At 48.6% G+C, this 22,062-nt stretch overlaps 1 protein-coding gene across 1 annotated transcript in view; it reads right to left on the minus strand.

The window, feature by feature from the left end:
- The window catches only part of hmcn2 (hemicentin 2), a gene marked incomplete at its 5' end in the record, with an annotated part of 57,574 nt that extends 36,935 nt beyond the window's left edge, over window positions 1-20,639 (minus strand). The window contains 22 exons of the mRNA XM_079730751.1: window positions 454-616; window positions 840-999; window positions 2,278-2,390; window positions 3,284-3,428; window positions 3,542-3,669; window positions 3,811-3,906; window positions 5,034-5,228; window positions 5,559-5,705; window positions 5,826-5,939; window positions 7,139-7,266; window positions 7,615-7,756; window positions 8,266-8,538; window positions 9,018-9,139; window positions 9,602-9,746; window positions 9,845-10,108; window positions 10,553-10,673; window positions 10,763-10,869; window positions 10,978-11,149; window positions 15,872-15,994; window positions 16,647-16,805; window positions 17,574-17,644; window positions 20,381-20,639. Coding sequence (XP_079586877.1) covers window positions 454-616; window positions 840-999; window positions 2,278-2,390; window positions 3,284-3,428; window positions 3,542-3,669; window positions 3,811-3,906; window positions 5,034-5,228; window positions 5,559-5,705; window positions 5,826-5,939; window positions 7,139-7,266; window positions 7,615-7,756; window positions 8,266-8,538; window positions 9,018-9,139; window positions 9,602-9,746; window positions 9,845-10,108; window positions 10,553-10,673; window positions 10,763-10,869; window positions 10,978-11,149; window positions 15,872-15,994; window positions 16,647-16,805; window positions 17,574-17,644; window positions 20,381-20,639 — 3,347 coding nt within the window. The remainder of the gene's footprint in view (window positions 1-453; window positions 617-839; window positions 1,000-2,277; window positions 2,391-3,283; window positions 3,429-3,541; window positions 3,670-3,810; window positions 3,907-5,033; window positions 5,229-5,558; window positions 5,706-5,825; window positions 5,940-7,138; window positions 7,267-7,614; window positions 7,757-8,265; window positions 8,539-9,017; window positions 9,140-9,601; window positions 9,747-9,844; window positions 10,109-10,552; window positions 10,674-10,762; window positions 10,870-10,977; window positions 11,150-15,871; window positions 15,995-16,646; window positions 16,806-17,573; window positions 17,645-20,380) is intronic.
- Between the last annotated feature and the right edge of the window lie 1,423 nt (window positions 20,640-22,062).

The raw sequence follows: 22,062 nt of genomic DNA on the forward strand, positions 1-22,062 counted from the left end.
TCGCTGTCTCGTCTGGTCCCCTGCCCCAGAGCGCCTGTCTGTCATCCATCAGGAGTGTGTCCCCAGCTAGCCAGCCAGCCAGCCAGCCATTCAGCCAGCCTGTCTGCACCCCGAGTAGACCACGGTGAGCCCGGCCTGGGGGACCAGATGTTCCCCCTGAAAGACCCCACTGCATCTTTCCTTCTCTCCCCTCTTTGTCTCTCCCTGTCGGTCCTCCCCTCCCTCCCCCCTCTCTCCCTCCCCCCTCTCTCCCTCCCCTGCCTACCTCCCTACATGGCTTCAAAAGGGAACCACTAAACCAACTCCAACTGTTTACAATTGGCCAGGGTGGCAGCCGGTTCCCCTCAGACCTTGTAAACACCGCTGATTAGTTAAGACAGAGATAAGGCAGTGTGGTGAAAACAGTTTGTTTTGCTTTTACTGCCTTCCCGCTGTCCTGTGATTGGTCCTTACCAGGCGGTGACCGGGGGGATGGGCTGCCCGTTCCTGCTCCACGTCACCAAGGGAGACGGGGTCCCCTGAACCTCGCAGGGGAGGACCACCTCCCAACCAACCTCGGCAGACCTCTGGACCGCCGTGTCGTCATGGCGACCCGCACCGTTGATCGTCGGCAGAGCTGTGAAGGGTAAGGGGGGGGTGAACCCGGGCCGTGTCAGTCCATAACCACGTCCAGGATGCACGTCTTATTTTGTTTTGATGAACAACGTTAAAAAGAGGAAAATGCGGAGTCAGAAAAAGCAGAACGCGGCCCAACAATAGACAATGGGCCACTGAGTGCCTCTGCGAGTGCTGGAAAACACGTGTGTTTGGACGAGTGCGGCCGGTGTTTGCGGTCTCACTGTTAACGCTGAGCTGGATCTCCCGGCTGGCGTAGCCCACGGGGCTGGTGGCGGTGCAGATGTAGAGGCCTGCGTCCTGGGCCGTGGGCCGCGGGAGGTGGAGTTGGCCGCTGGGGTCCGTCTGCAAGAGGGAGCTGTCTCTGGGGAGAGGCTGGCGTCCCTGGGAGGAGAGGAGGGTAACTTGTCAATTTAGATAAATATGTTTATTAATAGAGCCACAGAGGGGTGCGGGGAGCTAAACCAGAATAGCACATTAATATAAGCTTAGGGTTGGAGCTGAGTGGATTCCAACATCATCCTTCTTCACCAAACACACACACACACTCACACACCGCACACAGAGCTGCATCCCCCCCCCCCCCCCCCCCTTCTGTCCAAACACACAGTCACACACAGTCACAAACAGTCACACACACACAACCAGTCTCAATCACACACATGTAAACACACAACATGCACACACACAATGTCAATCGCACACATAAACACAGAACACGCAAACACACAATATCAATCACACACAACTCAAAGCAGTTCCATCCGAGATCCCCGTGATCATAGCCTGCTGTACACAACTGCTTTCAAGCACATGATTGCTTCTGCAGATTGTCTCTGAAATGTACCTCAGCCTCCAGAGGATCAAACCAAGGCGCTGGAGTCCATAGCTCAAAACCAACGCAGGGAATTCGCTCGAAACAAAACAGTGTAGTGCATTCCCGGTAATGGGGAGCGTATGCGTGTGTATTTCTGTGTGTTGACATTGAAATAACTATATAATGACCATATGTTTGTTCTATCCATGGTAACAATTTCATACTTAGTCGATCATTTGTGCCAGACGGTGTAACGTGAACTGAGGATCCTTTTTTAAGCCTCAAAGTTTTTGTTGTGGAACTCAAAGTTAGTACAAAATGTACTAGAAATAGGCTGGATCGTAGGTAATTGCTGGAAATTAGTTATTAGGTTTCACACATGATGCATTTCCAATAAATAAGCTTTTGAATATAACCATTGATTATATGAGTTACCTTAACTTAAAGCCATTACTAACCTTTTTACCCATGTGTTAGAAAACTGTTGTTTGTCCCTTGCCTTATGTGATCACTTGGCAGGAATGTCAAAACCAGGAACTGGAATAGGCTCTAGATCATGAGTTTGGCTTGTTAGTTTTAGTTTTCAGTTGAATTGTGCTTATATTTCTGAGTAATCCACTTAATACTTTAAGGTCATGTGTGATTGTTGTAATTTTGGATCCATTTTGTAAAGTGCGGTGCATTCATGGTGATTGACGGTCAGGGACAAATAAATGTCAAACCTAATCACCGCAGCATTCTGCTGCCGGAAAAGCAGAATTAGCGCTGTAATGGCGCATGAGTCTGCAATGTTACAGCCCAAACGGATGTTATGAGGCACAGATTCAGACAGAGTGTCGTCCTACCTTGGTCCACACGACCGTGGGTCTGGGAAATCCTGTGGCCTCGCATAACAGCGAGACGGCGGCCCCCTCATTGGCGATGTAGTGGTACGGCCCGGTACTGATCTCCGGTGGAACTAGGGAGGGAGAGGCTCATAAATACAGCTGTTCAGGGGGACCCTGAACAGGGAGCTCAGCCTGTACTATCACAAGCGGGCTGGAGGGGAGCGGCGTCATGTTCAAGGCCTCACTGCTTTATTGCAAACCGATGAAAAAGTGTAATCCTTGCCGTCTGTCATTACAGGCCGGTGAAGAGAAAGAGGCCATTCATCAAGGCGTAAATGGAACCCTCTCACTGGGAGGCAGGTGGGGGAGCTTATGGACCCGTTTATGTCCTCTCCTTTTTCTCCTTGTTCTTCTTGTTCTTCGTCATGCTGAGTCAGAAAGATCTGGAACAGTCTGTCCAGCCCCGGCCAGTTTACATGCGTAGGTGACCCTGTGATTTACTGATATAAGAAGCCCTTCCACCAAGCCTGCCTTGCCCTCTACACACACATTTACATTCGTTAGCCTCATAGCAATTGCCAAAGTCATATTTTAAGAATACATATTGTATTTAGGGGTCAAATAGAGTCAAATAGATGAGGCAGATAGTAATTATGGAATTTAAAAAAGCACTCTGATTGGCTTAGAATAAATAGCCAATGAGGCAGAGTGAATCAGCAGAATCATAGCAATTATGCTATGATGCTACCGATTTTTGGCACTTTCTGAGGCTTCAACCTGAAGCAAATTTCAAGTGAGGTTGACAACAATCAAAATTTGAGTAACTTATAATTCTTTATTATCTATTATAGCTCTGACTGACTCTGTACAGAGAGTAGTCACTCTGACTGACACTTATATTTTTAAATGCTCCTGAAAACGATGAACATCCTCATCCTATTATTAGAAAAGAAAAAAACTTTCTTAGATAAGTGCATGATAGTCACATCTTAGCGATGCAGACAGCGTGGCCCCAGCGCCTCACCGTGGACCTCCAGGCTGACCGAGATGTTCATGCTCCCGGCCACGTTGACCGCGCTGCACACGTACATGCCAGCGTCCTCCGGGAGGGCTCTCTCGATGTTCAGACTGCCGTCGCTCCTCAGGAAGGTTCTCACGCTGGCCTCCACCTGGGGAATCACGTCACAATACACCATCACCATCACGGTCAGACGACCAGCACCGCACACACACATCCACACGTTGATTCATGTTCCTCAAAGTGCACGATGCCCCATCTCACCGGCGTCCCGTCGCGTGTCCAGTGTCTCTCTGGGAGGGGAATCCCATCCAGGAGCATGCAGGGAATGCTCAGAGGCTGACCGATCCCCGTGGTGATGAAGGGGGCCCCGTGGGCCAACAGAGGCGGTTCTGCAGACAAAGCAAAAGGGCATCTCTGGAGAACATTTGTCAGGACTGAACTCCACAGTTGTATCCACTTATCAGCTAGGTGAGGCATCATCCACTAGCCTCATTCTTTACCACAGTAATACAGGGAGAGAATCGCCCTACCCAGTCCCGTGACTGTGATCCTGGCCTCCGTCTTGATGCTTCCAAACTGGTTTTCAGCCTCGCAAGTGTACAGCCCTTCATCGTCCAGCCAGACACCTGAAGTTCAACACACAGTCGAGCCCAGTCAGTAACAAGGATCTATATTTCACAACGGCACAATAACGTTGACGGCCTGGAGGCAAAGTGCCACGATCAATCAGGAGTGATTCATAATGACATAATGGCAAGTGGCACCCCGCTGATCCAATATGCAGCGGTTTGGGCGCTGAAGATGAAATCCCAGATCCAAACACAACACAATGGGATTAGTGTGCTGTCCCGCTGGGCTGCACAGGCGCCCGGCTCCAATGGTTTCCAGCGGGGCTAAGCCGACGGTGGTTACGCAGTTCACTCAGCCTTCACTCTTCATATTTAGATACTACGGCTAGTGTTGGAATAGCTAAACGACAACACGCATAAACAAGGCAAACCAAACCAGATGGATGGATTAGCACAAGGGGAGAATACAAAAACACAGAGTGGGGAGGGGAGGCACGGAGGAACGAAGGAGGATAACTAGTGGACTCTATTATTATACGAAACACTGGCAGGTAGAAAGGAAAGCCATCTGCAACATGTTGAAAAAATTAGGTCAGCCGTCAGCAACAGATGGGGAATTGCAATAGAAGCAGTACGGTTTAGTCTCTGGCAATGTATGCAAACATTTCTGTTCCTCTCTGGGATGCTCTAACACATGCTATAAACATGTCTGGGGCGTACAACACGTCTTTGTCGGTGTTCAGCTTTATATAAAAAAACAAGTGAAAATAATGTAAAATTGCTTTGAATTCGCTGCGGCCTGAGTGGGACTTTTGAAATGAGACCAGTGATAATTCAATAATGAAGTAGATCCACAATGTAAACAACAGGACGTCAACCGGTGAAACGACGGCTCAGTATTAGACTTTGTTGTTCTGAGATTGTATCCCTCAAAACGTCAAACTCCACACTCCATCAGGGCCAATCATATCCAGTTACATCCGCTCCTTCAGTAGAGCACTCACTGGAACTAATTTGAGCGGCTTAATGTCTTCTATATTTATATATTTATGTATATTTATACCCACGAGAATGTTGATCATGCTAGTAATGCCAGTGCGACTCACAGGCGACCGCTAATAACGGTGTTTTGTTTCCGCGCCGTGCCACGGCACCGTGTCACTCAGGATAAATGGAGAACTCACTCTGAATCACAAGGTGGTTCTCCTCCGGCCGCAGGCTCCCGCCGGGGATGGAGACCTGCGCTGGGATTGGTCGGCCATCTTGTCTGTGCCAGGTCAACTTGGGCAGCGGGTAGCCTCGTGCCACACAAGCCAGGGTTAACTTCTCCCCCACGCTGGCGCTGATGTCGACCGGCGTCTCGGAGAAGGACGGAGCCACTGTGGGACGGAGCGTAGGAGGGTGGAGGAGATTAATGACGCAACAGAGAGGTACCATTGACAAGCAGACCGGTCTTTTCTAAACAACACTTAGGATGATATTGTATTACAAGATATACTGATTGTACCGCATCTGTTTATTTGTTTAAAAAAATCTCATTGTGTATCACATTGTGACTCCTTTGTAAACATACATTTTTGTTTGCCAGAATGATAAATCCTCCTCAACCCTTCATAACAAATGTGATAGAGCGTTATTCTAAAACCAATACAATGTGATAGCTACTGCCTCCGCTGCATGGGAATGCCAACCAAAGGTGCTTCTCTCACCTCCCACCTCCAGGACCACCCTGGCGGAGGACGTCCCGGCTGAGCTGCGGGCCACGCAGCTGTACTCCCCTCCATCCCCCTCCTGGACCCCCCGGATCCGCAGGGTGCCACGGGAAATATCCTGCTCAGAGCCCACCTCCAGCCCCTCTGCAGACGCACACACGGTACAACACACACAGCCATGTTCCCCCTGTCTCAATCAGGACCACGCTGTCTTTGCATTTGGAGCGAGAGTTTCAGAAGGTGAGTTTATGGTGGGGCATTCACCTTTGAACCATTGGAAGGTTGGAGTAGGGGAACCTGTGGCGTGACACTGTAGGGTAGCCTCTCCCCCGACGACCACCACCACCACCTGCTGAGCCACCGAGATCCTGGGCGTCTCTGGGGAGGGGGGGGGCAGGAGAAATATCACTCATTCACTCTGTCCTAAGAGAGCTCCATTATCGAACAGACTGTCCAGCTCGCCATTGTGGCACGGCACCTCCGTGGTAATGTAGCTTTCCCAGTGATCCATTAGATGAGGCTGAGTTCCCCCCAACCCCTACCCCTTACAACTGCAGCTGCCCGGGCCCCTGGTAAATATAGAAGCAGGGGAGTGACATTTCCAAACACTCTAAGTTTGTGTTGTGTGTACGTTTTCGAGTGTCTGTTTTTGTGTGTGTGTGTGTGTGTGTGTGTGTGTGTGTGTGTGTGTGTGTGTGTGTGTTTTTGTGTTTGAGGGCTGGCGTCCATCACTAGCTTACATTGAAGGTCTTTATTTCTCCTTCCTGTCTTGGGTCTGTGAGCCGGGCCCTGCGGCCGGAGCAAGAGCTCCCGTTCAGAGGTTATTTATTGAAGCATGGATGGTGAGAGAAGGCCACAGCCGTGACTCTGAAGTAAAACCACTTGGACCGTATGTCCACCACATCATATGAAATACTTCTAACATGGCAAAATAAGCGTAAACATCAGTTGAATATGATTTAAAAAAAATGATTCATGAGGTCATATCTGGAACCGGTTGTAAAGGTGCGTTCACACCCATACATACAAAGTCAATGCAAAGATGCAAGAGAGGCCAATTTTCGCATGGCTTTTATGGCACGATACGAACAGCCTGCTGCTAGTGGATTCCACATGATTCTATTGCGTTAGCGCTGTTCGAACTTCCCCATGAAGATCGCTTGATGCGTTGTTGTGACAGCCTATCAGCGTTCACTCCCTGCAGTCCAGATTGAACCGCAAAATGGAGGAGAAAGTGCTTGTTGCCGTTTCCAGACTCCCGGACCTCTAGAATATATATAATATAATATCAATTATAACATCAAGGCCAAAAGCTGTGTGTGCCTCCGGATGATAGTATGAACCCATAAACGACTGTTTTGGGTTCTCCGACGTCACTGGTACTTCAACAACAAGTAAAGCCTCGCATTGGTGGTCTCGGCCAAGGTTGAGAATACATTGGCTGAAAGAAACTTTGGCGTTCACAAGAGGAAAGCCCCTCCTACTTCCATATTCTCCTCCTACAAAGTTTGAGCAATCAAATACTGGCAGTAAAACAACACGCTCAATCTAGCCGATGAAGGAATATTGAGACGCACCTGAGTAGGTGAGGAAGACAGACTTTGACGCAGTCCCAGCCTCATTGGTTGCCAGACACGTGTAGTTCCCAGCATCCTCTGGGACAGCGCCAGTAATGGTCAGAAGTCCATTGTGGTGCAGTTGCAACCTGCAGGGAGCAAGACAGAAATGTTCCATGGAAACACTATTAAATCATTTATCTATAGTTACACGTGCAAATGTCTCGGTGAAATCTTGTTTTTCATTTTCAGAACTATTCTTGGGGGTATCAAGTATAACAACTAGAAACGTAAAAAAAAAAGGACTTTAAATGTGTAACGGGTAACCAGACGCTGCCGTGTTAGACGGTGGAGGTCGGCGCGCGGCGATGAAAACAAGATCTGTCTGGATTGCGGCGTTGCTTAATGCGCCGGCTAAGTGGAATCGAATGGCTCTCAGAGGCTCTGCGGGGCCCCGGGGCCCTGGGCGCCGAGCGCGCTTCGAGAGGGTTCCTCACCTCGGCCCATTACTGAGGAACGTTTTTCCATGGCTCCAGAAGAGCCGGGGGGGCGGGGAACCGGAAGCCCTGCAGACAAGGCGGACCTCGCCCCCCAGGGAGAAGGCCTGGGCCGGAGGGCCGACGTCCACCGACGGAGCCTCTAAAGGGGAACCAAGCAGAGGGGAGGCAGGGGAGGGGAGGGGAGAGCAGAGGAGGGGGGAGATGTCTGATGACTTAAGAACATGTCTGTATGATGTCACCCGGAACACACAACTCCCCCCCCCCCCTCGCAGTCTGAGGCTAATCGTTTCGTCTGTACACATGGTGAGGAGTGATAAAGTCACCGGTTCCCAGACACACCAACAGCTGTGCTTTTTTGTGGTTTTCCTTCGCTCAATTTCCCTTCTGTTGTGGAACATCTGAAGGGGGGTTGCCCACCATTTAAAAAAAGACAAAATTTCAATTTCAATCAATCAATCCCCGGCTGTTTCACAGAGCATGTTCCGAGCGGCTGAAGTCCTGCTGCTCGCACACTCCAGATCTGGCAAATCACAACCAGATGGCCGAGCCCTGAAGGAGGCGCCGGGTATGTGTCAGTGCTCCAGCAGATGAACCCCCCTTTCTCCACCATGAGCGGGACGCATCCTCCGTCCCCTTTGAGTGAGGTACCTGGGACACTGAGCCACACGGCGATCCGGGAGCTCCCGTGGGTGTTGGTAGCCACGCAGAGGTACTCCCCGGCGTCCCGGGGCTGCACCCCCCTGATCCGCAGGGACGAGTCGGCGGCCAGCGCCACCCGCCCCGAGCGGGCGTGGACGGGCCGTCCCGCACGGAGCCAGGTCAGGTTGTGGCGCACGGTGCCCTCCACGCGGCAGGACAGGATGGCCACCGCGCCCGCGGAGGAGCTGACGTTGAGAGGGGCGTGCAGGACCGGCGGCGGCTCTGAGTGGGACGGGGACCGGGGACGTCAGGGGGAAGCAAACAAACAACAAAAGAGGAGGACAAACGGCTGGACGGTTGCGTAAATAGTTGACTCACGACGCTAATGTTTGGACGGGCATGTCGGGCTTCATAGCGTTACGTGTGAGATAAAGACTTGGAGCGTATTTCAAAGCTGTGGGTTGGACTGTGATGTGTTGAAGGGAGTCCGAAAGGGATGAGTTGCACACTATGTCTGTTTATGGAAATCACTGACATTATCTATCTGCCTGTCCTCTTGTTTCTTCCTGTTGAGGTTTCCGAATATGTTTATGCACGTTTGTGTGCGTGTGTTTGTGGGTGTGAGCATGAGCATGTGTGAGCAGGAGCATGTGCAAATGTGTGAGTCTGTGTGTGTGTGTGTGTGTGTGTGTGTGTGTGTGTTTGTGTGTCTGTGATCATGAGTGCAGGCGCGCGTGTGTGTGTGTGTGTATGAAACATACCTCTCACAACAAGCTGCGTCAGGGCGCGGCCCTCCCCGGCGGTGCTCTGTGCGACGCACTCGTACGGCCCCTCATCCTCACCAGACGCTTGGGGAATTTCCCATAATGCTTTGCCAGAGGCCCTTAATATTGACATGGGGTTGATTTAATGGCTGTTGCATGAAAGCTGGAAACTGGTTCTAATAAATTATCACATTTCATTAGCGTCATTAGCGTACACAAAGACCTGATATATCGTTTAGACAAGTTTGCTTCGCTTTAATGGGTAAACATGAGGTAGGTCAGGACAGAGACGGTAATGGAGGTAGAAAGAAGAGTTGTTAATCTTTTCAGATGAGCTAACTGAATGTGTAATGTAAATAGAATGAATGTGTATACAACACAATGGAATGATGAACTAATACCCTTGTGTTCGACGCAACTAATGCTTCTCAGACCCGCCACACCATAAACATGCGAGACAACTTGCCGAATGACCTAATTAGACTTTTACAGCTGGCAATAATACATACAACAGAGTGCAATTATCGAGGTATAAACCAGAGTTCTAGCTGGCTGGTAGATCAATGAAGAAACGGACTCACTGGAAGAGTTTTTCCTCGCCCAGGGTAATCCCACTTCTGGTAAAGCGTAGCCTATAGGGAATGTCGCTCTCAACCCAACAGCCAATCACAGTGCGCTCCATGAAGAGGCCGTTGACTTCGTCAGGCATGCTCACAGCTGGGGGATCTAGGGAGGGGAGGGTAGCAGGGTAAGGGTCAGGACATGAGATTAACGATGTGTGGAAGACGCTGGAAAGTGGCCGTTTCTTTCTCCTGTTGTCTTGCCTGGAATGATGTTGGTGTAGGAGACACTGGACAGCCTCTGGAAGCGGTATCCCGCGTCGTCCTTCCCCGTCGCCTTGATGAAGAAGCTCTGGGATGGAGTGCGGAACTCAGGAAGGCTCCAGAGCCCTCTGCTGCCCAGGTCAGAGGGCAGAGGGACGGGAAGGGTCCGCAGGGTCCGCCCCGCCCCCGAGACCAGCTCCACATGGCTCAGATGGCCTGGGGGGTCCAGCCCGGTGCACTTCAGCAGGATGTGGGCTGGAACGCCTGACGAGGTTTGGAAAGGAATGAACTGATTGGAAGAAACAAGTCTCAAGACTCGCTTGTTCAGAGTTCCCCTAGACACTGCAAAGTCTCCCCCCTTACCCACCCCCAACCCCCCACACCCCTCTTAAACACATGTATGTTGTACGTCCTGGAATTTAAAAATAGTGCTAAGCTTTGTGTAGCACCTCAGCTTTGTTGTATACAGGGAATGGGTTAACCTAGCAATTGTTAGTGCTTGGCACTTCCTTGGCACATACTTACTGTACCGACAGCGATATATTGTTGTCTCTCTTTTTTCTGACAAATGTACTGCTTATTGTCGCTTTGGATAAAAGTGTCTGCTAAATGCCCTCAATCTCAATGTAAATGTAAGACAGCTTCACACATTTACAGAAAATCCTCCTCTTTGTACACCAAAATTATTAGATGAAACACCAATATCACCTTTTATTGGCCTTTCTCTGGTTTGGTTGAACTCAGAAACATAAGCGCTGGAAAAGCCGGCCCGGAAGTCTAGATTGCTCACTCCTGTGACCCTCAGGGTGTGGCGATCACTGCAGCTGGCCTGGGCAGATAAATAGCGTCAGCCGTGCTCCCTTTGGTTCCACCTCACCTGCTGAACCATCACACATGAACCCTGGAAGGGAACGGTACCTTAAGAGTCCATGCCCCGGGACGGGGGAACTTGAGATTCACGACACGGGCCGAGTTGGGGATGTTTAGCAGTTCTGTCAATCCTTGGTCCAGACCAACAACGCGGCCTGGGAGGAGACCAGCGAGAGGGGCGTTAGCAAAACAAAGAGCATTCTCGGGCGTGTAAGAAACATGGATGCGGCGCATTTAGGAATAAGACATAGATGTGGCCGTGCCGAAGGGGTCTCTGAGCTCGATCTGCGGAGTGGGTCCGCTGAGCGACACGGTCACTTCTCGGAGGCTGGGGTCAAAGGGCACGTCCCACTTGTTCTCCTGAGCGCTGTCGTGGTTTGAGGACAGCAGGTTGACCTTCAGCGACTGAACCGTCTCCTCCACCCACTTCAGAACCTGGTAGGGAGGGCAGGGGAACAATGTGAGGAGTCCTGCTGAACTGGAGTGGAGGAAGCCCAGGTTGGACTGGACAGACAGCTGGACAGAGAAGTGGCCAGAATTGACAGGGGGGGGGGGTTACAGTTAACCCCCCTGACCCTCCATGATATATTATTGATACAACCCCTGCCTTGACACACACACGATCATGCACACACACACACACACATGCATTCACACACGCACACACACACACACACACACACACACACACACACACATCCACGCACACACCCACGCACAAACTGAGGTATTCCAAGAGGGAATATTAACGCTTAACAAAGGGAAAGTGAAATAGCTCATCTGTCAAAATGATAACACACAGTTTTCTGGCCACTTAAGCATGAATTCCCAGCAGAGACTTCCTCATTCTGGAAACTTGTCAGGCAGGGCCGTGTTCATTAGTCACATGGCTAGTTTCTTGGAAGGGAAAATGGTGATGGATGGAAGTCTGTGTGTGCGGGTGATGTGTGTGTGTGTGTGTGTGTAGGTGTGTGTCTGTGTCTGAGGGTCTGTGTGTGTCTCTGTGCTGATGATGCGACGCAGAAGACACACACGTACATCTTCCACATTACCACCCAAACTAATTCACCGGATCAATTGGAGCGAGCAGGCAGGGCCATTTCCACCCTGTCGCCGGTGGAACGGCTGGCGCAGGCCAGCAGACGGGCGGCGGGCTCGGACTCAGAGGAGATCCCTCCCAAATGAAAGTCATTATCTTCCACTCACAGGAAAGATTACCCGGCGCATGAAATACTGGCAAGCGGCATGATTATGTTTTATAGGGGAGCAATCATCACTTTGTGTGAGAATGATTTTCTCCCAGTAGCAATTACCAAACAATATTTCACAGTGGAGACTTTCAGCTTGCTGAAGATCCTTTCTGACCCCTTGGGGGCCCTACTTATTCATGTTTATACAAATTGCAGGAAGATTTTTCCTTTGTTTTTGGGGAGCGGGAGACCTGCTGCGAAGTCCCCTCATACTTGGTTTCAGCGGTCAGCCAGGGACCAGAACTCAAACTCACAAAGTGCTTCCCAAGCACCCGCTGCCAGACATTTGCTTTGCTTTGACCTCATCATCTAAAGTGCAGGGATTACGGCTGTGTTGGGCCCATTAACAAAGTAAACTCATCAAAAAAGCATTACATTCTCTGAGCCCCGTCCAGTGGCAACACTCGTTACTGTATTCTGGAAAAGAGGAGGGAAGTGGGTACGAGTAATGTAGTGACTTTGATAATGTAATTAGCAGGCCTTCCCTTCTCCTTGTATCCACTGGGTGCTGACAGCGGCCGGTTCCTCTCTCCTGTTTAACAACTGGAAACAGCTGTAATGCCTGCCACATGTGCAGCCATCCTCACAAGAGCAGGAAACTGCTCTGGGGTGACCTACATCTGCCCAGGCAACGAATGGAGTGTCTGTTACATCCCCTCCCCCCCACACACACACACCCTTTATCCCACCGTATTAACCTCCACTACGACCCCTGGTTAGAAGAAGAAGGACGTAGATAAGACCCCTGTTGGGTCTCTGAGGGGGAGGCGTTTGGGGGGTCAAGGTGAACGATCTACGATCTCGTGAAACCTCATCCAGCGTGTCTCCGTCAACCGGGGGACTGTCTGGAAGGGCCCCGCTCAGACTATTCTGGGAATGATGAAAGAGGGGATGTGAAGGGAGGGTTGAGCCAAGGCTCTCATCTGCTGCGCCTTCCATTGCTACCGGAAGGGCTGGATTTCTTTAGGGGAGTTGGGGCCTAGGTGGCTCAGGTAGGTTGGCTTAGATCAGGAGGTAGAGCGGGTTGACTTGTAACCTGTAGGTTGCTAGTTCAATCCCCGGCTCCTCCTAGCAGTGTCGAGGGGGCCCTGGGCAAGGCACCTAACCTTAAGAGCTGGCTGTTGCCTTGCATGGTTGACTCCGCCGTGTGTGTATGAACCGTTGTAAGCTGCAATAGATAAAAGCATCAGCTAAATAATGTCAAGTTAGAAAGTGGGGAACTATGAGTGTTTTTTGGGGTCATTGACGGTTTTAGTCGGCATTGTCCCTGATTGAAGGTGACTATGCGTTGCATCAAGGAGCAATTTGCAATTTTCTTCCAGAAGGACCTCTTGGTCCCATCAGCAGGCCCACCTGCCTAGCCGGTCCCTGCTCACACAAACCCACTGGTTTCCCACCACCTGTGTCTTCTGCATGTGGGCGTTCGCTGGCCGCGGTGCCGATGCGCTGAGGGTTCACGTTCGCAAAGTGCTGGCCAGACTCAGATCACTGACAGAGTTTTGTTTCTAATTCAACAAGCAATCATGGCTGAAGGCTGGCCTCTGCAAGGGTGCTGAAATAGTCTGCAGGATGTTTTCTTTTAAGTAGTCAAAGCTGGCAGCAGGCAGGATGACGAGGCCGGCGTTAACGGCATGTGTAAGCCATTAGTCTGTACAAGAAAACCAGTTGTATTCATAAAATATGAAGAGATGTCTGCTCAGCGTTGCTTGTGATTGCAAATTGACATCACAGTAGGAACGCCGTTCCCCCAAGAATATATCAGCATCTGGTAGCCTGCAAGGATCAGAACAATTTTGTGTTTTGTTTTTCAGAGCTGGCATTAGCCTCAGCCTTGCTCCGGGTTCGACAGCCCAGACGGGCTGTGTTTCCTCAGCGGGGGTTGGCAGGTTTGTTCATCAATTCCCTCATTGATTGGAACCAGTTACTAGTGAAAAGAGTGTGATATGGTTTGGGCTGACAATGTGCTGTTGTTTCTGTGTGTTTGTGTGTGTGTGTGTGTGTGTGTGTGTGTGTGTGTGTGTGTGTGTGTGTGTGTGTGTGTGTGTGTGTGTGTACGTGTGTGTGCGTGTGTGTGTGGGGACTCAGAGGCAGCTCCACCGGGCAGCTGTGTTGGAGGGGAGAAGGAAGCTATGACAGATCATATCCTGGGATTACAGAGTCAATGAAGCAGTCTGTTTTCTCTCCTCTCTGCCCCTGGGGACCGCAGAAAGATTGCACATTTGATTTGGCCTCAGACTTTATCAAACTGCTCTTAAGTGGGAGCGTTTTGGTGAGGGTTGAACTACTTGTGAGGGTTTGAGGGATTAAGGGATTTGCATTAATGTGGTAAAACGTGCCACCCAGGAGTGAAAGTTACAAAGGGCTGAGTGCTCTGAAACACGATGAATCAATTCAGATGCACGAGAAATTAGAAATGTAGAATGCTTGACCGGTGTATCATATTATAATGTGTGGGAGCGTAGACTCAAAGTACACAAAGACATCTAGGCCAGCCAATCACTAAATACACAGGGCCGTTCCAGCAGAATGAACTAGAGGCAATCCAGTGAGGGTGTGAGTGAGTAAGTGAGGGAGAGGTCTAAATTAAACCCAGCAAAGGCCAGTGCGCCACAGACATGACATTCAAACACTTTTTATAGAACTTTAGGCATTATGGAGTGTTACTAAACCCCTCGCCTGGTGCAACCCCACCCTATTCGTCATGCACCAACACACACACACACACACACAATGCAATATGCATATTAGAGCCCGACCGATCTATCGGCGGGCCGATATCATCGGCCGATATTAGGCATTTTCCAAACTATCGGTATCGGCCGATAAAAAATAAATCTGCCAATTTATTTATTTATTTTATTTTTTGGGGGTTATTGTGTTTTTGTTCAAAGGACTTTGAGTTTCATATCTTAAGTTTGTAGTTTTAAACATTTTATTTATCAAAACTTTAATAAATTATCTTTTCGACTTTTCTGTTGTGACAATAAAACAATAAAAGAAAGTTTATTTTTAAACTGCATTCCCTTATTATTTTAGTGAGGACTCATAAATAATTACAAATAACCAATGCTAGGGAAAATCTGTTCATGTTTTGTTACACGTTTCTGTAATTTCTTTTTTAAATATATATCGGCCGATATATCGGAATATCCGATTTTTAAATCACCAAATATTTGTATCGGTATCGGCCTTAAAAAAAAACGGTCTGGCTCTAATGCATATATACACAAACGCAGCCCCCTGATACACACCGATACGTACAAACGCACACAAGGTCAAACACAGACACGCATTTACACAAACACAGCACGATCATTAACACAGCACACACACACACACACACACACTCACACAACCACAAACACAAAAACACACCCAACCATACACACACACACACACACACACACATACACATGGTATAGGGATAGGTTGTAGGCAAAGACTTGAGGCGAAACAGAGACACACAATCATCCACACATATCTGGGTTCAGGGGTTCACTGGGCCAGCGGCGCTAGCCAATCATGTTGCGTGTTGACATGCAGGATACCAGTGTCTCTCGGAGAGGAAACTCTGGCTTCTTTTAAGTCTGACAGGGAGGTCGCGAGCGGGGCGCCTGACACAGACTTACTCGCTTCACGTGCCTTCACTGCTGACCACGACTGATGTAGGCGTTCTACCGGCAGTCACATGATGTCGTCGTTACAAACAACAGGACACTAATAGGAAATATCGGTTCTCCTCTCCTCCTAACAGCATTGTGTATTGGCTATATGCTATCAAAGTGTGAATCTCTATTGACTATGCGATTGACACACAGCACACTGTCTTTTGAGCAACAGAGAGCAGAGTCTCTAGTGCGTAAGGGGTTCGCTTTAGAAGACCTTTTAAATGTCCTCGCGGCCTTACCTCGTTGACCTGCTGCTTGTCCAGGTGAAAGATCTGTCCAGAAGAAGTTGCGGCGATCTCCTCGTAGGCCCGGTAGCCTGGCTGCGAGCGGTCGCCACAGTCCCCCGTCAGGACGAACACCACCTGGGGAGGAAGAGCGATAAGGGGCCCGTAGAGAGAGTTTAAGATGATTACCAAACTATTACCAGCAGGTGGCTGTCGATAGACTGGAAATTTGGAAGAAATAATCATGCTAAACTTTAATCCTATTATCTCAATAAATTGCACCCCCTGCACTCTGGGAGTAACCGATTAAAAATCTTTCGTTATGTAACGGTGCTCAGCTTTTTTTCGGCTGATTTAATGTATTTTAATGCTTAATATTCTAGGGGGGACAGGGGGGTTGGTATGGGGAGATTTACATTGAGCCTGTGTTTTAAAGTTATTAAAACCCTCCGAACCGTTATATAAAGTTTCTGTTTTACATTTGACATATTTGTAATGGTATCCCAGTGTTGGTATGTGAGGAACGTGCGGGCTGGTGTTACGTTCCGGTGTATTTGTGGGGTTCTGGCAATCCCCTGTTTCTGTTTCCGTTCCTACCCCCTAGACCGGAGGCTCGTAACCGTTGGTGTTAAATTAACTCAGCGGCCCTGTGCGGATTCCTCCCTTCATCGGCTTCACAAAGTGTCTGGATTCATCGCACAGCCCTCACCCCTGCCTGACCCCCCCCCCCCCCCCCCCCCCCTTTCCTTCAGCGTGTCTCAACGGGGGGGCCGGGCGGGGGGTCTCCTACCTGGGACTGGCGGAGCTGCACCAGCTGCAGGACGTCCCGTTTGAGGCGGTAGTCCTTGGCCCGGGCGTCCGTGAACACGTAGATGAAGGAGCGGGGCAAGGACACCTCTAGGGCCCTTTTGATCGCCCCGATGCTCATCTCGGGACAGTCCCCCCCGCCCTGGGAAAAGAGAGGCAGAAGACGTGTTCTGGAGGACTGTTTTGCATCAGACTCTTAACGGCTTTTTCAAAGAAATCACCAGAGCAAAACAGCTGTTTTGCATATGATCAACAGAACCAAAACAAACAACCACACTCCAACCACCTCAAAAACAAAATGCTCAGGAATACGTCATGAGTCCGCAGCCTATACAGACAGTAATATAGTTTAGCATCCTGCACAGACAATATAGCTGTGTAGCTATGCCTCCTACACAGACAGCATAGCTATACAGCTATACATCCTACACAGCCAGCTATATAGCTACACATCCTAAAGACAATAAAGCTAAATAGATAAACATGATGTATGGACGGTAAGGCTATATAGCTATATAGCTTTACATCCTACACAAACAGTATAGATATATATACCTATAAATCCAACAAAGACAGTATATATATATATATATATATATATATATATAAATATATATATACACCTATACATCCTACACAGACAGTACAGCTATATAGCTATACATCCTAGACAGAAAGTGTAGCAATATAGCTTTAAATCCTACACAGACAGCATAGCTATATAGCTACACATCCTACACAGACAGTATAGGTATATACCTATACATCCTACACAGACAGTATAGGTATACAGCTATGCATCCTACACAGACAGTATAGCTATATAGCTATACATCCTAGACAGACAGTATAGCTATATATCTATGCATGGTACATAGACGGTATGGCAATATTGCTCTTTGGCCCCTACCTGAACAAACAGCTCCTGCAGGTCCTGTTGAAACTTTTTGGGGTCAGTAGTGATGGAAATTGGGCCGATGTCTGTAGGGAAACAATGCAAGACAGCTTGAATCACACTCATCCATCAAAGAGCAGCCAAAACATGCTACATTGAATTACAATTAATCATTTAGCCCTTTAAAGTCATATTACAGCTGAACATTCCTACTGTGTTAGAGTAATGTTCAGCTAAGATAGAAGGTATGGTACTTCAACTTCAACTTAAAAATAATTTGGAACTGAAGTTGCTTGACAACTGACCGATACAGGTCAACAAACAAGGATATGTTTGAAACAGTTTAAAATATACAGGATTGCCCGGGAGTCCAGTAAATAGTTAGAAACTGTTTAAATGACTCAGATAACTCAGATGAGAGGTCTGTTCGAGTCGGGGAGAGAACTTGACATGCTGAGTGTTGAGGGGAGAGAGCTGTGGTCCTGGGGGGTGTAATGATGGTGTGGAGTGGGCTTTGTGTCTGAGGCTGTGTGATACTTTCACCAGCGCCCATCTGCTCTGAATGCTGCATCTCGATTCTTGGTCCAGTGAGTCCAATGATTTTCATGCTCATGTCGTATATTTTTTATGAATCTTAACAGTGCTAAACACAATTAAGGGCAGAAAAAACGAATGAAAAAGAAAAAAAGAGGAAAAGATTCAATCAGCCTCAAAGGGAAAACGAGGCATCCGTCGGACAGACAATGCACCTGATCTAATGACGGTTTTACATGATGATGTCGGGTTATAAAGAGGTCAAATCATGTCCACTCAAACAACTATCTTTGAAGACGACACACAGCGGTAGATGTGGTCATGCCATCGTTCTGCCCAGTCCAGCTTTGGCCAGCTGTATCTCTCCAGTGATCTGAAAGGAGCTGGTGAGATTCAGCATATTTCCCCAGCCTGTCTGTCAGTCTGTCAGCCTCACTTAGACCCCTGCTGAGCCTGATGGAGGAGAGCTACACATTAACCAGTGCACAGAGAACGCATTGTTTCTGACATAAGCTGCTCTTTCAATAAACCCATTAAAGTCACACCCCCATTAGCTAAGGTGGGGACGCATGACCCCTGCACTTCAACGAGTGTGTGTGTGTGTGTGTGTGTGTGTGTGTGTGTGTGTGTGTGTGTGTGTTGTGTGTATGTATGTCTGAGTGTGTGTGTGTGCTTGTGTGTGTGTGTTTGTGTGTGTGTGCGTGCGCGGGTGTGTGTGTATGTCTGTGTGTGTGTGTGTGTGTGTGTGTGTGTGTTTGTGTGGGTTTCTCTGTGTGTCTGTGTGTGGGGGGGTCTGTGTCTGCATGTCAGATGTGTGTGTGTGTATATGTGTGGCTGTCTGTGTGTGCGTGTGTGTGTGTGTGTGTTTTTGTGTGTCTGTATCTCAAGTGTTTTTGTGTGTGTGCGTGTGTGTGTGTGTGTTTTTGTGTGTGACTGTATCTCAAGTGTTTTTGTGTGTGTTTGTGTGTGTGTGTTTGTGTGTTGCTCTTTTTGTATGTGTATGTGTGTGTGTGTGTGTGTGTGTGTGTGTGTCTGTCTGTCTGTCTGTCTGTCTGTCTGTCTGTCTGTCTGTATGTATGTCAGGGGTGTGTGTGTGTGTGTAGGTGGGTGTGTGTGTGTGTGTGTGTGTGTGTGCATGTGTGTTTGTGTTTATCAAGCCATGTGTCACGACATTGGATCTCAGAGACCAGGAACACCGTTTTGAAGTGCTGCCAGAGTGTCTTGTCTTAACAGAACCTCCAGGTGCTCCCAGACGCGCGTCAGCTCTCCATCTATAATTCCCACTCACGTAGCCCGTCTTTCTTCCGGGCGTAAAGTCTTTCAAGTGCTCATCTCAAACAAGCGACGAGTCCCGTTAAAATAAAGAGACCTCAAACCAAGAACCCTGACGCCAGCAGCAGCAGTAGCGCTGTCCTCCGCCACGCAGCCTCCTCTACGGACCCTCCAGGGGCCCCTGGGGACTGGGGGCCCGGATACCCCCGTCCCCAAGGCCGGGCATCTCAACGCACAGTACACACACACAACGTGTGGCTGTGGTGCTGCTGGGGGCAGCCCACCGACACCAGCACCCCTCTCCTCAGGCCAGGGTCGGTGGAAGTGGGGGTTGGGGGGGGGGGGGGGGGGGGGGGGGGGGGTAATTATACACGAGCAGACAGCATATGCTTCTCATCAGGGCTGAAAACAAAAACCCACCCCCACCCCATTAGAGCACTCTTGTTTTCAACCTCTCACAGTTTCCCATCAAGCCTGGGCAGACTGGGAGACCGGGCCAGTAGGAGATACACGGAGAGGAAGAGGCGGAGGAGGAAGGTGGTGTGTGTGTGTGTGTTGGGGGGGGGGGGGGGCTGTAACCAGTTGCCACATCCTCCAGCGCATGTTAAAAGGGTTAAGTACGTACAGCGGCATGTCTTCGACCTGTTAACATGTCTGCACATGAGGCCGGGACCAGAGGTTTATGTGCAGGAGTCCTGCATGTTCATCTCGCGGGACACAGGCTTTCCAAAATCGAGGATGAGCCGTATATACACTTGTATGGCTGGTTTTGTTTTTAAATAAAAGTTTGCAAGCAGTTGAACATATTTTCTTCATTCCCATGCTGTGTCATTAGATCAAACTCATTTGCTCACTGACAGTTGATGACAAGTTGGAATGGGTTTTTTTGTTTGATTTAGTGCTAAAATTAAGTTTAATTAAATCAAGTTGTGGATTAAAATAGAGCTCAATAAATAATATGTTATGCAACTGTTTGACAATGACTATCCAGCTATTTTATTTCAACAAAGACCTACCTGGGTCATGGAAGGGGACCAGCACAAAGTTCTTGATTGGTCTCGTTGGCCGGTTGAGGGTCTTCTCCAGGATCCGCGAGGCGCCCTCTATCACCTGCTTCAGATCGTCGTACATGGAGCCGGTAACATCGAACACAAAGGCCAGGGTGGAGGCGCTGTCACTGGACCCAACATCCTCCTCGATTCGGGGCACTGCCAGGACTCCGTGCACGCTGACACAGAGCGCCAAGACCAGGGAATTTAACGCAACACCCTTCATTTTCAAGACTTAGAACACAAACTTACTGCATCTGTGCGCACGAAAAAAAACATGCAACTATTTCAAACTTGGAACGAACAAAAAAAATCCCTTTCAACGTTTTTAGTTTTATGAAGCAGAATGCCTTAGTCCGGAGAAATCTAGGTAAATCCCATGGAAAGCCCTTCAGAGATATACATCCGTGCGCAAAGTTTGGAGGGACCAGAGCGTGAGTGTGTGGGCTCCGTAGTAGAGAGAGCCCCCGGAGGACTGGTGCGGCTGACGCTTCAAACGGGGGCGGAGATGGGTATTAAAAGGGTCCCGGGAACCAAAGTGAGGTTTTTTTTGGTCTGTAACATGACCCTGTTGGCCCTTTTCCACATGCGCCTACATCGTTCAGATAGACTTGTCGAGGAACGCACAATTCCACGCACTTCTTCAAAACTTTTAGGAACTTGTTGATTCCATACATACATGGAATGTGGAGAAAGCAGCGTTCATAATAAGGGGGGGGGAGAGGTGGAATAGGGAAATGTTGTTCATCCCCCACAGGCCATTTCCCCAAAAGATTAGGATACAATTGAGCGTCTAATTTCTTCTTCTACTAACTTATACCAGTATTTGAATATGTTTTTTTTGTCACACTATTTTAAGCTTGATTGGCAATCTATTTTTTTCTTGTTTTTAAGAGGGGGATAGTTATGTCCACGTTGATTTTCTTTTGCTTTGTATAATTTAAATGAATACATTGCATCTCATTTGATCGTTGACAAACTGAACATTTAGTTGCTCTCACACTTTGTCGTCCATCATGTCACAAATAGCTTTCGCACACATGCAAGTGAATAACTGCAGGCTACAGTGCATTGTTCCCCGCACAGCCATAGCTTGCCAGTCACACCAAGCTGCAATATGAACTCAGTCTCTTCCCACTCCTTAGCCCATCCATACTCAATTATGAAACTCTGGATTTAGTAACGCATATTTAGATCATTTACTTTAACTTTGATTTTCACAGAACAGAATCAATATCTTACAAATCAGCACTGGTAAGTCAGCATTCCACTTCATTTGTAATAATTAACACAGCTCTTCAATATAAACATGGACTGGGATGGGGATGAAAACAAAAACACAAAAATAATTATTCACTCTGATTGGAAATACTTACACTAATCATAGTTGTACACTTAAACGCATCATTTATTCTGTGTTCTTACACCAATAATCAACAGGTAAATGACATTTATCACATGGTAAATCATCATTTGCATAAGGCTTAATCAGTGAAGCAGATACAACAACTTGATGCTCAGGCTTAAAGGACCAAGTAGAGCGAGAGAGAGAGTGAGAGCGAGAAAGAGAGAGAGAGAGAGAGAGAGAGAGAGAGAGAGAGAAAGACCCAGAAGAGGGAGAGAATCAGAGAGGGAGAGAAACACAGAGC

The sequence above is a fragment of the Pollachius pollachius genome (genome assembly GCF_949987615.1).
Source record: "Pollachius pollachius genome assembly, chromosome: 1".
In the NCBI taxonomy this organism is placed as follows: Eukaryota; Metazoa; Chordata; class Actinopteri; order Gadiformes; family Gadidae; genus Pollachius; species Pollachius pollachius.